This window comes from Bison bison, unplaced genomic scaffold (genome assembly GCF_000754665.1).
Source record: "Bison bison bison isolate TAMUID 2011002044 unplaced genomic scaffold, Bison_UMD1.0 scf7180017864061, whole genome shotgun sequence".
Lineage (NCBI taxonomy): Eukaryota > Metazoa > Chordata > Mammalia > Artiodactyla > Bovidae > Bison > Bison bison.
In genome coordinates, this window is record NW_011494633.1 from 3165428 (window position 1) to 3178937 (window position 13510).

Here is a 13510-nt window from a genome sequence, read left to right on the forward strand (position 1 = left end):
GCGCTGCTTCGAGCGGGACTGCGGGCCTCTTTCTCGACTATTTGGGGGAGCTAACTCGGGAGGGGACCTTCAGGACCCCCGAACTCTTAGGGTGTATGGTATTCAATGCTTTGGGTAAATGGTCTGGTCTTCACGACCAGCGTGGAGTACAGATTGTCACCCTTGGAAACGACCGCAAAAGGTGTCGTTTTTTGCCAAGGAAATAGAAGTCTAGGGAGTCTTCCTGGTTTGTTCAAACTAGGGGGCCTATTGAGGCAGGAAAATAAAGCCAGTAATTCTCCAGGACTTACAAATCACTGTCTAACGAAACGATGTTTTTGACAGTGTGGCCAAAACTTAAAAGACAATTTTAAGTAAAGTTCTTTGCACATTTTCTGGTCTTTTTTAGTCGCTTTTATCGTAATTTACTTTAGAACAAATCACCACTGTACTGCAGAAGCTAGACTAAGTGTCCTTTAGTTCTTCCGATCCTCTTTTTCTCCTTTTGTTTTCCCCAGAAAAAGGCTAGAGAAATCATTTTATGTGTGTGTATATATTTTTAAATATATATGTAGTTATAAAATATGTTTAATTCTCTTAGAGTGCAACTTGCTTTACAGAGCAGTACTTATTTAGTCATGTCTAAAAGATAATTTGGCAAAAAATACTACAGAAATTTACAGTTCAAATATTTAAGAATCTGAACTCAGGCTCTTAATCATAATGACCTTGCTACAAAGTTCTTTAAAATGCCACAGAAATCAGTCAAACCATGAGGAATGTTATTTTCATGTTTTAAATATTTAAATACCTTGTGATTTTTTTAAAAAATATGTTCTGGAACATTTCTTCTTCATTAAGCAGAAACTGAGTTTGTGTTTCCTTGGCTGTAAATTTGCCACTCCCTCTTATTCCTAAGTGGTTGACTAGAGCCAGCATGTTAGCAACTATATATAAACATCTACACTTCAGACTAAATATAGTGTTGAATATTTTAGAGTCCACAGTATCTTGCCTAAGTCAGAAATACTGTGTGTGTGTGGTAAAACTGAATTTTTAGTTTGCTGGTGTTAGAAAATAGGTTTGAACTTAATTTTCTGCACAAAACACATAGGTCTACAGCACTGAGAGTTGGATTCATATTGTGCTTGGGAGGATGTGGCACTTGAAACTATGATCAAAATAAGACACTGACCTCAGTCACTAATTTCTGTCTTCCTCCTCCTCAGATGCTTCCCGTTTTCATGAAAATGCAAAACATGAAACATACTGGAAAACCCTGTGATGTTTTTAGTTTAGACATTTGTTTGTTCCAAATAAAGTAAAGCAATTTTTTTCAATTCAGTTTCATTAGGACCTCATTCTTTAATTTTTTTCAATTTTGCTTTATATACATACATATGACACCAACATGTTTATTAGAATACTGTCAATGACTTTAAAACCAAGCTCTTAGTTATCCTCAAGGTTGGGGGGAAGATAGTTCACTTCAGTTCAGTCGCTCAGTTGTGTCCGACTCCCTGTGACCCCATGAATCGCAGCACGCCAGACCTCCCTGTCCATCACCAACTCCTGGAGTTCACCCAAACTCATGTCCATCGAGTCGGTGATGCCATCCAGCCATCTCATCCTCTGTCGTCCCCTCTCCTCCTGCCCCCAATCCCTCCCAGCATCAGTCTTCCAATGAGTCAACTCTTCGCATGAGGTGGCCAAAGTACTGGAGTTTCAGCTTTAGCATCAGCCCTTCCAAAGAACACCCAGGACTGATCTCCTTTAGAATGGACGGGTTGGATCTCCTTGCAGTCCAAGGGACTCTCAAGAGTCTTCTCCAACACCCAAGTTCAAAAACATCAATTCTTCGGCACTCAGCTTTCTTCACAGTCCAACTCTCACATCCATACATGACCACTGGAAAAACCATAGCCTTGACTAGATGGACCTTTGTTGGCAAAGTAATGTCTCTGCTTTTCAATATGCTATCTAGGTTGGTCATAACTTTCCTTCCAAGGAGTAAGCGTCTTTTAATTTCATGGCTTCAATCACCGTCTGCAGTGATTTTGGAGCCCAAAAAAATAAAGTCTGACACTGTTTCCACTGTTTCCCCATCTATTTCCCATGAAGTGATGGGACCAGATGCCATGATCTTCGTTTTCTGAATGTTGAGCTTTAAGCCAACGTTTTCACTCTCCTCTTTCACTTTCATCAAGAGGCTTTTCAGTTCCTCTTCACTTTCTGCCATAAGGGTGGGGGAAGATAAGTGCCCGTTTAAATAAGGAGGACACCTCAGTTCATTCCCAAAACATGCAGAGAGAAGAATCAGGATAATGAACCAAACTCTGAACAAGATTGTCCCAGCCTGGCCTTTGTATTTAAAATTATAGGATATCTGGCATGGTCCTTCTCAGGTGGCGCTAGTGATAAAGAACCCGCCTGCCAATGCAGGAGATGTAAGAGACCCAGATTCGATCCCTGGGTTGGGAAGATCCCCTGGAGAAGAGAATCGCAATCCACTCCAGTATTCTTGCCTGGAGAATCCCATGGACAGAGGAGCCTGGCCGACCACAGTCCATAGGGTCGCACAGAGTCAGACACGACTGAAGCAACTTAGCATGCAGCATGGTCCTAAATTGCAAGTGAAAATCCCCTAGTGCATAGAAATGATTTTTGTTTTAGCTGTGCTAATATGATTAAGTTCTCACGATTACAGTACTCTTCATATGTTATCTTTCGAAACCAGTCGGCCTTTCTCTGTACCCCAACTGAGAATTCCATTATATCGGTTTCATAAGTAGAACCACACATATTAACAAGAAAATGAAACAGCTCGTATTTTGGAGGAAGAGGTTTACATTAGGAATGCACTCAACCAAATTTAGACTGTATCTTTGAATAGTTTTATTTAGGATTTTTTCATTACAAGATTTTCCTCTGTCAGTGATAAAATCTGCAATATAACCAATAATAATTGGTTGGATGGCATCACCGACTAGATGGACATGAGTTTGAGCAAGGTCTGGGAGTTGGTGAAGGACAGGGAAGCCTGGCATGCAGCAGTCCATGGTGTTGCAAAGAGTCGGACACAACTTAGCGACTGAACTGATAATTAAAAAGGTCCATCAAATGACTATTCTGTATTTCAAAAAAAGGTTACAACTTCTTAAATGGTCTTTCCAGAGACCATGCATGTTGCTGAAAAAATGGCTCATGGCTTGAATTGTTTTAAAATTTTTTTGTTCCTTTAGGAGTCTATTTAACCAAACTTAATTTAATCTTTAGATAGCTCTATTTTCATTTCAACATATATCATGCATTTAAAAGATAGTCACAAATTTACAAGTACTATCTTAAACTTTTAAAATGCAGGATGAAGACACTGTTTGAAGAGATCAAAGCATCAATTAAAAATAACTATAACCAAGATCGCTCATTTTGGAGGCCTGTTCTTCCTTGGGGAGGTGTTTTTACTATCAAAGCTGGCCGCAAAGCAGTCTCCTGTACACCACTCTATGTTGAAATAAGACTGAAAAATACCTGCACCATAGATGGATTCTTGATGTTGCTGTATGTCATTCTCAACGAAAATGAAAATTTCCCCCGGGAACTCTCTCTTCATTTAGGTAGAGAGTTTGTAGACTGTTTTCTTTATTTAATGGACACCTACAGTTTTACAACCGTGAAGCTACTTTGGATTTGGGACAAAATGGAAAAACAGCAATACAAGTCTGAAGTTCATAAAGCTTCATTAATCATTGATTTGTTTGGGAATGAACATGATAATTTTACAAAAAATCTCGAAAATCTCATGTCAACCATACAAGAGAGTTACTGTTCCAACTGGCGATGCCCCACTCGAGTGCAGGAAGATCAGCAACGCACAATTAATATAAAGTAAGTTGTTCTAAAGTCTCTTTTGTCACTTTTAGCAAAAGTAGTATGCTTATAATGCATGATATGGATAGATAGGAAAATAGATAGACAGATATAGTCAAAGTACTTCTTAATGTACAGACCCTGTGTGTAACAACTTATAAATAAAGCAGCCAGGCAAATGCAAGACTCTTTAGTGGGTTCCATGATAAAAAAAAAATATTACTCTTCTATTATATCTAAACATGTCAGGATTTACAAAACCAATTGATAACTATTTCACTTGCAAAATAATGACCTATTCAGTATGCACAATGTTTTCCTCTCACTCAGAAATTACTAATATGGCTAGGAAGATAATGCCTTGTGTCACAGATTTAACCTCTCCAACGACACTTAATACTATATTGAAATGTTTCCCTCTCTGAATTGATCCCTGTCAGGTAGGCTAGTTCTACATGAACAGGAAGATTGAAAGTACTCCATGTCATGGCCAGGGCATAATTAGAGATAGAAATCCCAAACTTGGGAATATTAATACCTGAAAAGGATACAGATGTAAGGAAATTTTTTATTGGCTAGAAAGGGACTGATAGCCTGCTGAGGGGAGAAAAGGAAGGCCTTCAAGCTGGTAAAATGACAGGGAGGAAGGCCAAACTGGCAAACCCTAGTGGAGTATTGGGAAACATTAAAGCCCCAAGGGCGCATGAGCTGGAAAAGGGATAATTGCCAGCGTGGGGGTTGCGGGTGGCAGTGGGAAACAGGACAGAAAAACAGATCCAAACACATTTTTGTCAGAAAGCATACTTGGCCCTGTGGTCCAGGAAGAAAACTGCCGAACAGATTGTTCCCTTGTGGGATTGTACGTCACATACCCAAACATATTCACGTTTTCTGTATAGCATATTTAGTTTACTATTACAGCATTATACTTAAGACAATGGGAAAGCAGAAGATCTGTTATTCTTTTTAGAGACTACCAATTATTGTTTCTCTTGTTCTGAAATACACTTGGGCCATTTTGCTGTATTGCTGATAGGATGATGTTGATTGTGAAATTTCTATCAGGGAAAAAGTTGTTACTGTTAAAACCATAATGGACTTTTTAAAAGTGCTTCAGAAATTTGTTTTTTTAGAAAAAACTAGTATCTTTTAACTTACATGTGTTTTGAAACTATTATGTATTTACAGCCCTATATTAATACTAGCATTTTGTGCCTCTCAATAAATAGTTTTCATTATACTCTATATAACTTTTTAGTCTTTTGCCTATTTTCTAATCCTGTATGTAAAACAACCTCTGAAGTATGTAGGAAGTTTTTTTTTTTTTTAACAAATCAGGAAACTGAGGCCAACACTTGCTGTCACTAACATTGAGTCAGGTAACTAATCAGCTGCTCTCCTAATTCTGGATCCTGCTTTCTTACATCAGGACCAGGATCCACTCTATTTAATCCTCTCAGAAATTTTTAAAGCAACAACTGTGTGTTTCAGGATCAGTTTACATATATATTTAATGTTTCTTAGAAAGTTTCATGCATTAATGTTTATTAAGTTCAACTGGTTTCTATACTGTCTGTAAGAAATACAAAGATGAATAACAGAGGTTACACTTTTATATATGTTTTACTAATAATGGATGACTTGTAAAATTTGTTATCCACATAATATATTTGGGCTTCCCTGGTGGCTCAGCGGTAAAAAATCCACCCACTAAGCAGCAGACATGGGTTCAATCCCTGGGACAGGAAGATCCCCTGGAGAAGAAAGTATCTACCCACTCCAGTATTCTTGCCTGGAAAACCCCATGGACAGAGGAGCCTGGCAGGCTGCAGTCCATGGGGTTACAGTCGGACACGACTTTGCAACTGAGCAACATTAATATATTTACATGTAAAATGCTGAAGCATTTCTTACATGCATTTTGCAATTGTTATAGTCCTCCCCAAGAAATTCCACATGGAAACTTGATACGACTGGCTGTGGATGAGTTATTCTGTTCCAGGATTGAACTGTGTGAAGAGCATGGGTGAGTATATGATAGACATTTAAGATGAAAGTATTTCTGTGTTTCTTATAAAGAAACCTGGATGTGGGTATGCTCGTTATGAAACAGCAATTCACAAGTGTTTAGGAAACCTTGTATTTTTGGAATCTTGATGCCTTCTAGTTTACTATACCATTTTATGCTGTGCTGCAGTTGCTTGATGAATACAAAGCAAATGCCTTTTTTTCCCCCACTGCTGAGTAGGTACAATAAAACCTTGCTTAACTGGAACCCAGCTAATCTGGACCCTCAATTAACTGGATTCTGTACTCTTCATTTATGTTCAGTTCAGTTCAGTTGCTCAGTCGTGTCCGACTCTTTGCAACCCCATGGACTGCAGCACGCCAGGCCTTCCTGTCCATCACCAACTCCTGGAGTTTACTCAAACTCATGTCCATTGAGTCAGTGAGAAAGCAGTAAATGACAACCAAAAAGTTTAACCTAGTTAAAGAAAAGAAAAAGGAAATCCAAAGAGGCAGAACATATTCACCCCAGTCTCTTAATTTTTATATCTACAGTATTGAACAAGGAGAATTAATATTTAGAAGGATGATCTTACACCTAATTAATCACAAAAGAAGGAAAGAATAAAATACCTTCAGTTAATTGTACTTAAGTCCAGAAAGTGAACTAGGTGTATTTTTGCAACAAATACTGAAACAAAATGGTTTCCAGATAACTTAGTTTAGTCAGTGTTTGTCCACTAAAATACTGTCCCCTGAGCATTCCGGTTAATTGAGATTTTACCGTTTAATTGTATTTGTTTTATTTTAATTCATATGCTTAATACCTGGTGCTTCTAAGAAAACAGAATCTGCTGCATCGTAATGGCAACAGGAGCCAATCAGGGAATTTTATTTAGTCTAAAGAAGACTGTAAGAATCATCTTATTGCCTCTCTGCCATTATTCTCATTTGAAACCAGCCTAGAGAAAGAAAACCTTTTTTCTGAATAAAAACGTTTCTGTCAGTTCAAAAGACTAACTGCTTTTATAAGCTGAGATAAACATAGTTAGCTTTTCTTGGAGTTTTAAAAATGTCATTTTCTCATAAATAGACTCTCTCAGCTTATAAACTCTGAGACTTAGGCATATAAAGTATTAATACAGTCATACAATTTTCCCATACCTAAATAGATAATATGCTTATTATGAAATTAAGTGATAAGGACAACTCAGAGTGATAAAAGGCAGCTTTGTCTCAAGTGTAATAAAGTTCATGCCTATTTTCAATTTTAGGTGTGGTGGCTTAAGAGAATTTTCTCAACGAGTGTTCTGCCACGGGGCACCCCCTTTTGTTGTCTTAAATATGCAGCATTGGAAATCTGAAGATCTGGCATATGTCCCCTATTATTTGGATTTATCTGATCACAAGTAGGTGCTTTTTGTTTGTTTTACATGACTAATAAAAGAATTTTATTTATATTTTTCTACTATTCTATCATGATTTTGACTAGGTCTTAAGGAAATACATATTGTTAAAAAAAAAATAAAAGCTATCTCTAAATTTATGTATCCTAAATAAGATCAGAATATACTACAGGGAGTCAGTTGCTGACAGTGTACATAGCGGTTAGGTACTTAGACTATAGAATTGACTGAACTGGGTTCAAATCCCAGCCCTACCTTTCAAGCGATGTGATGTTGATCCAGTAGCAACCAGTTTACACATCAGTTTTCTTATCTATAAAACAGAGATGACAGTGTCTAAAGTGTTTAAGATAGTATCTAAGACTTAGGAAACAGTAAATTCTGGCTGGCCATTACTTGTATTTCAGGCCAAAGTAGTGTATAGTATGAGGTCATTTAAACATAAAATATTATTGTCATTGTTCAATTAAAATCCAAATTAAGATACAAGGGGTTCTTTTAATTTTTTGCCTTTAAACATTTTCTTGTGTTTTCTCTTATATAATAGAACCATGCAGTTCATGAGTTAATCTATTAAAATAATGCCCTTAAAAATGTATCATTTTTTAAAATTCTTAAACGTCTTACTCCAAATTACCAATTATAGTACATTTTTTTTTTACAGATGAATGTCTTTTTTCAGATAACAGAATGCAAATAATCTTATTCCTTAGTTAAGAATGTAAGGACTGTTTTTTTGTAAGAACAAAGTACTGTGATTTTCAGCCACACTTTGTCATTTAATTTGCAGGTATTTGTTGGAAGGTGCCACATTGTTTAACAAAGAGGAACATCATTATTCTGCAGCCTTTCAGATTGATGGACATTGGATGCACTATGATGGCCTCAGAAATGTGAATTTAATTTTGTTAAATAAACCCCCAGAGTTTCTCCTCTTGTCATCATTGGTTTATATTCGAGCAACAGAGAAATAAATATAGACTGATGCTAAATTATATTGTTTTCCCTCCTGCCCATGCTCCCCCAGATGAAGGGCTTTTGTTTTGTATATACTTGGTATCCAAGGAAATAGTTCAACTATATTAGTTTCAGAGGTGTATTTTCTAGTGTTTAGCCCCAGGTAAATGTTTTATATAGAGAATCTATGCAAAAATGTTTGTATTTCTTTTTTCTTAATCCCAGGTTATTTTTATACAAGCATATTTTATGTTGAAATAAAATATATCTTGTAGCATTTGTATTTTTTATTTATATGTATCTCAAAGATTTTTTACAATTCTGTTTTTGAATCTGAGAAAATACTTCATCATTTGAATTCTCAATTTTTCCTTTTGGATATCCAAATAAAACCTGGGTACAAATAAGTTTTCAGTTTATATAAATTTAACAGTTCAAAATACCTGACTGTATTTATTTGCCCTACCTCATTATAATCCAAAGTGCACTATTGGATCTAGTTTGGATTTGAATGTACAACTTAGAGATGGTTTAGTCTATTTTACCTGACTTGCCTAATGTCCCTGCAGCAAGTTTTTAAAAATACTTTGGTAAGAATGTTTCTCTGGACTTGAATCATTTCTTTATCATGGCAAATAACTTTACTTGCTAAAGTATTAAAACCTAGCAGTGGATTTTAAGTGTTAACTAAGCTCCAAGCTTAATTAAGCTTATTTTTACTCAAATAAATTATATAACTAATGTTTAAATGTAATAGAGGTTCTCTAATAAAAATTTATTTTGCAGATAAGACAGCTATAAAAAGTGTCAGGCAAACTGTATGTTTACTAATGTTGAATGAACATTGGAAATGTACTTTAAACATGTATGTAAAAGAAAATGGGTGCCTGAGAATACAGTTGACTCTTGAACAACTTGGAGGCTAGGGCCCTGATCCCCCAAACAGCCAAAATTTCCCCATGTAACTTTACAGTTGTCCCTCCATACCTGTGTTTCCACATCCTTGGATTCAGACAACTTCAAATCATGTAGTACTACAGTACATGTTTACTGAAAAAAAGACCTGTATAAGTGGACCCACACAGTTCAAACCCATGTTGTTCAAAGGTCAGTTGTCTTTCTCTTCCTAGTAAGTCACATTGGCACAGAGGGAAAAATACTTAGGTTTTGGGGGTAACATCTGTGTGCTGCCTTAATAATAGTAAATCGATACCATGAAACTTTCTTTGATTTGCAGTATAAATCACCGAAAGTGTGTAGTTATCAGAATATTATGTTTCTTCTTCAAAGACCTAGGATCTCTCTTCCTTTTGCAATTTAAAGGAAAAGTAATAAGTAATGTTCTCAAGGGAAAATACTTTTTGAAATCTATCATCATTTATTTTAGTGTTTTCAGTGTGGTTGTCCCTAGGTCTGGGGTTGAGATTGAGTGCAATATATTTGGAGATTTCTACACAGCATCACAGTTCACTGCCATTTACCAAATTGCTAAGGTTTAATTCAATAAATTAAGTCTTGCATTGGTGCCATGTTAAGATAACTTACTGAAGAATGGATAAATATAAGTGCAACATTGATGAGTATGCCTTTTTATCATGTAAAAAAGAAATATTCGTAGTATTTGCTCAAAGTAGTGATCTATTTTTTTTTTTTTAATTCACCCCAGAGTTTGTTTAAATAGTTTCCGCACGTATTTAAATAGGGTTTGATTTATAGTATACTTTTCTGGGGACACCTTACTGCATGAATCAAAGTATACAGAAACACAAATATTAGTATATACATAAATGGTACCATTAACAAAATTATTCCTGATGCAGATTTATTCTTTTATGAATTGCACTTTATTTGGAATAATTCTAGCTTATCATGAAACAGTGACATACCTACCTCACAGGGTTGTTGTGAGGATTGAAATGTTTGTTAACATCTTGACTACCTTGAACATGCTAATAAAAAAAACATTTTTTCTACCTCTTTCATGTACAGGCACGTTTCCTAGATTCTGTCTTACTAATGAACTTTTCAGATCTTTTTAAAAATTATTTGAGCAGTAGTTCATATCAGTAATGGAATTAATGTAGTGAAATTTAAGTATGCCTTCTGGACCCCAGATGATTAGGATTTAAGGATAATAGGTATTTTATTGTTATGGTGGTAATTGAAGACATTATTCCCTCCAAATAGTGACTAGGAAAGGGGTGAGAAAGTATGAAGTAAACAAGATTATCAAAAAATGTGAAGGTGAGAGTATGGAAAAAAATTTATAGCCTTAAACACTATTAGAGAAATTGGAATGCTGAGGGGGACAAAAGGTATGAGGGAATAATCAAAATATGTTTTTAATCAGAATGTCACAAACCACAACTACACCTAGGGTACAGCAGAAATTATTTTAAAACCCTACCTCCATCAAAGGGGGATAAAGAACAAAGCAAATTTAGGGGGAAATCAACATATGGGCTTCCTTGGTGGCTCAGATGGTAAAGAGTCTACGTGCAACGCAGGAGACCCGGGTTTGATCCCTGGGTTGGGAGGATCCCCTGGAGAAGGGAATGGCTACCCATTCCAGTATTCTTGCCTGGAGAATTCCATGGACAGAGGAGCCTGGTGGGTTACAGTCCATGGGGTCGCATAGAGTTGGACACGACTGAGTGACTTTCACTTTCACATTCTCCAACATACAAGTAGAATTCTCCAACTTCTCTTCAAAGAAACTTTACCCTCCACCCAGAACTTAACAAATGATCTTAGATTTATCCTTCAAAGTAGCTCTCCATTACTAATTATTAGGGTTGATTTAACCTAGATTGTCACTGGATCCGATCCCATCAAAGAGGAGGAGAAAGATCATCACCACAAGCGTGAATCCTAGGTTCTATTTTATTCTTAGAGTATGAACAAACAGCTGAGCTATATAAACAGATGACTACTGTGACACATAAAATGCCGTATTTGTTGAGCGTATCAACAGTTTTATGATTAAACAATTTAATAATAGTTATTTGACAATAATTGTAATGCACTATAAGTAAGCAGGAAAGGTGAACAGTTCAATGTAAAAACGACAGCGATTACTACTACTAAACAACAGCCTAAGCAAACATCTATATTCTTACCATCTTCCTTTGTTAAAAGCTAAAATCACATAGGTTTCAAAGTTCACCTTGACAACTTGATGCCTTACTAACAGTTCCTACCCACCCAACTGGCCCAGGGTTCACCATCTGCTCAACTGGACAGCTCTTAACTTCAAATTTAATTCGATCTGAGGGAAAGCAGCCTTTTACTTTATCTCTGGGAAGTTGAGAAAGTTGGTGGGGAGCTAGGTGATTTCTTCGGATGCTGATGTCTACTTAAGGATATACCTTAGATTATTTACCCTCAAAGAGCCATCAGTTCCATAGTCCACCCATTGTTTTCGCAGTGAGGTACATAAGGTATCAACAGGAGTACCACTGAAAATGAAAAAGTGAGCTGGTCTGGTAAGGCCCTCAAAAATGATAACGTTTGGAAAACCAACAGCATGGTAAAATTAGAAACCTGCTATTGTTATGCTTAGCTATATTTTTATTACTTGCCTGTTTTCCTTTTGAATTTTGTAAAGTCTGATTTTTAAGATGATTATAAAAATAATACATAGTAAGAAATCAGTAACCGTCAAAAAAGGCTAAAGAAGAAAATGATCATCCATGAAACCACCCAATGGTTTACACCGGTAAAAATGTTTTGAAAAATCCAGCATGGCTCCATAGTACTGAAGAGAACTAAGGAGTTTGGGCTTTGAAGAAAGAAATGTATATTCCCGGGAGCCAGCATGAGGGTGATAGAAATAATTGGCACAACAAAACGCCTACAGGAAAGTGAGTCTCTGAAGAAAACTTGCAGTCACCACCTATTCAGATATCTCTTTCTACCTGAAAACGCCTTCAGATGCTTTTTTTTCTCAATCTTCAAGAACTCATTATTCTATTTTAAGAAGGATATCATTCCTTTACGTTTCTCTATCAACATCTCAAGACTAGTATCCGGGTTCCACAGCTGGAAAGCAACACTCTGATGGTATAAACTGTTCCCAGATACAGCCCAATAGATTTTTCTATGTATGCCTGTTTACCTAACAGAGGAGTGTAACACCAGCTGTGAGGTCTTTGAAACAGGCCTTTCCCCACTCGCTGCCTAGCATCCCTGGAGGAGGTTTGGAGGAAGGAGACTCCAGGTTGGCCGACTTGTGATTTCAAAGGCAGTTGTAAGGTCCTCTTGAAACCACACAACTCAGACTGGGACTTGAACCCACTGCCTTTTAATTGAGATCATACATCTGGTCTCAGGACCTAAGGAAGCTCAAGTTCTTTATGCGTCATCACAGAAAGAACTCAGTGAGACAAAAAGTGATAGGTAAGAAGTGGATTTATTTAGAGAGCTATACATGCCATAGAATGTCATCCATCTCAAAGACAAGAACAGCCTTGGGAGAAACACCCTCCACAGACAGAGTATGGGCCATCTCAGAAGGCAAGAGGCCCTGAAATATGAGGGAGGTAGTTTTTATGGGCTGGGTAATTTCATAGGCTGGGCTTCCCCACTGGCTCAGCAGTAAAGTATCCTCCTGCAATGCAGGAGGCGAGGGTTCAATCCCTAGGTAGGGAAGATCCCTGAAGAAGGAAATGCCAACCCACTCCGGTAATCTTGCCTGAGAAATCCCATGGACAGCAGAGCCTGGTATGCTACGACCCATAGAGTCACAAAGAGTTGGACACAACTGAGCAACCAACACAATTGTACACAGTTTCATAGGCTAATGAACAGGAAGATTATTCCGACTATTTTGAAGAAGGGGCGGAGATTTCCAGGAATTGGGCAATTACCAACTTTTTGACTTCTTATGATCAGCCTCAGAATTGTCATGGCTCCTATGGGTATGTAATTTAGTATGCTGATACATTACAGTGAGCATATAAGGCTCAAGGTCTGAAGCTGAATCTTCTGCCATCTTGGACCTAGTTGGTTCTAACCAGTTTTTGTTGTGTCCACAAAAGCTATGTCATTCTTTTAAAGGTTATGCCCTGTCCCCTTCCTGTTTCATTATCCCCTTTACATCTAACTTCAGAGCCTAACCATTTTTAATTTCCATTCAGTTCAGTCACTCAGTCATGTCCAACTCTTTGTGACCCCATGAATTGCAGCACACCAGGCCTTCCTCTCCATCACCAACTCCCAGAGTCTACTCAAACTCATGTCCATCAAGTCGGCGATGCCATCCAGCCATCTCATCCTCTGTCGTCCCCTTC

General features: G+C 37.2%; 1 protein-coding gene across 2 annotated transcripts in view; it reads left to right on the forward strand.

Annotated features, from left to right (window-relative positions):
* LOC104985772 (chromosome unknown open reading frame, human C14orf28) overlaps nucleotides 1–10197 on the forward strand; it is a 10794-nt gene extending 597 nt beyond the window's left edge. The window contains exons 2-5 of one of the 2 annotated variants that reach the window (XM_010836111.1): nucleotides 3343–3867; nucleotides 5786–5875; nucleotides 7131–7265; nucleotides 8053–10197. In XM_010836111.1, the coding sequence (XP_010834413.1) occupies nucleotides 3344–3867; nucleotides 5786–5875; nucleotides 7131–7265; nucleotides 8053–8236 (933 nt within the window). In that variant the 5' untranslated portion in view covers nucleotide 3343 and the 3' untranslated portion in view covers nucleotides 8237–10197. The remainder of the gene's footprint in view (nucleotides 1–3342; nucleotides 3868–5785; nucleotides 5876–7130; nucleotides 7266–8052) is intronic. The other variant, XM_010836112.1, reaches the window with a different exon arrangement.
* Nucleotides 10198–13510: the final 3313 nt, after the last annotated feature.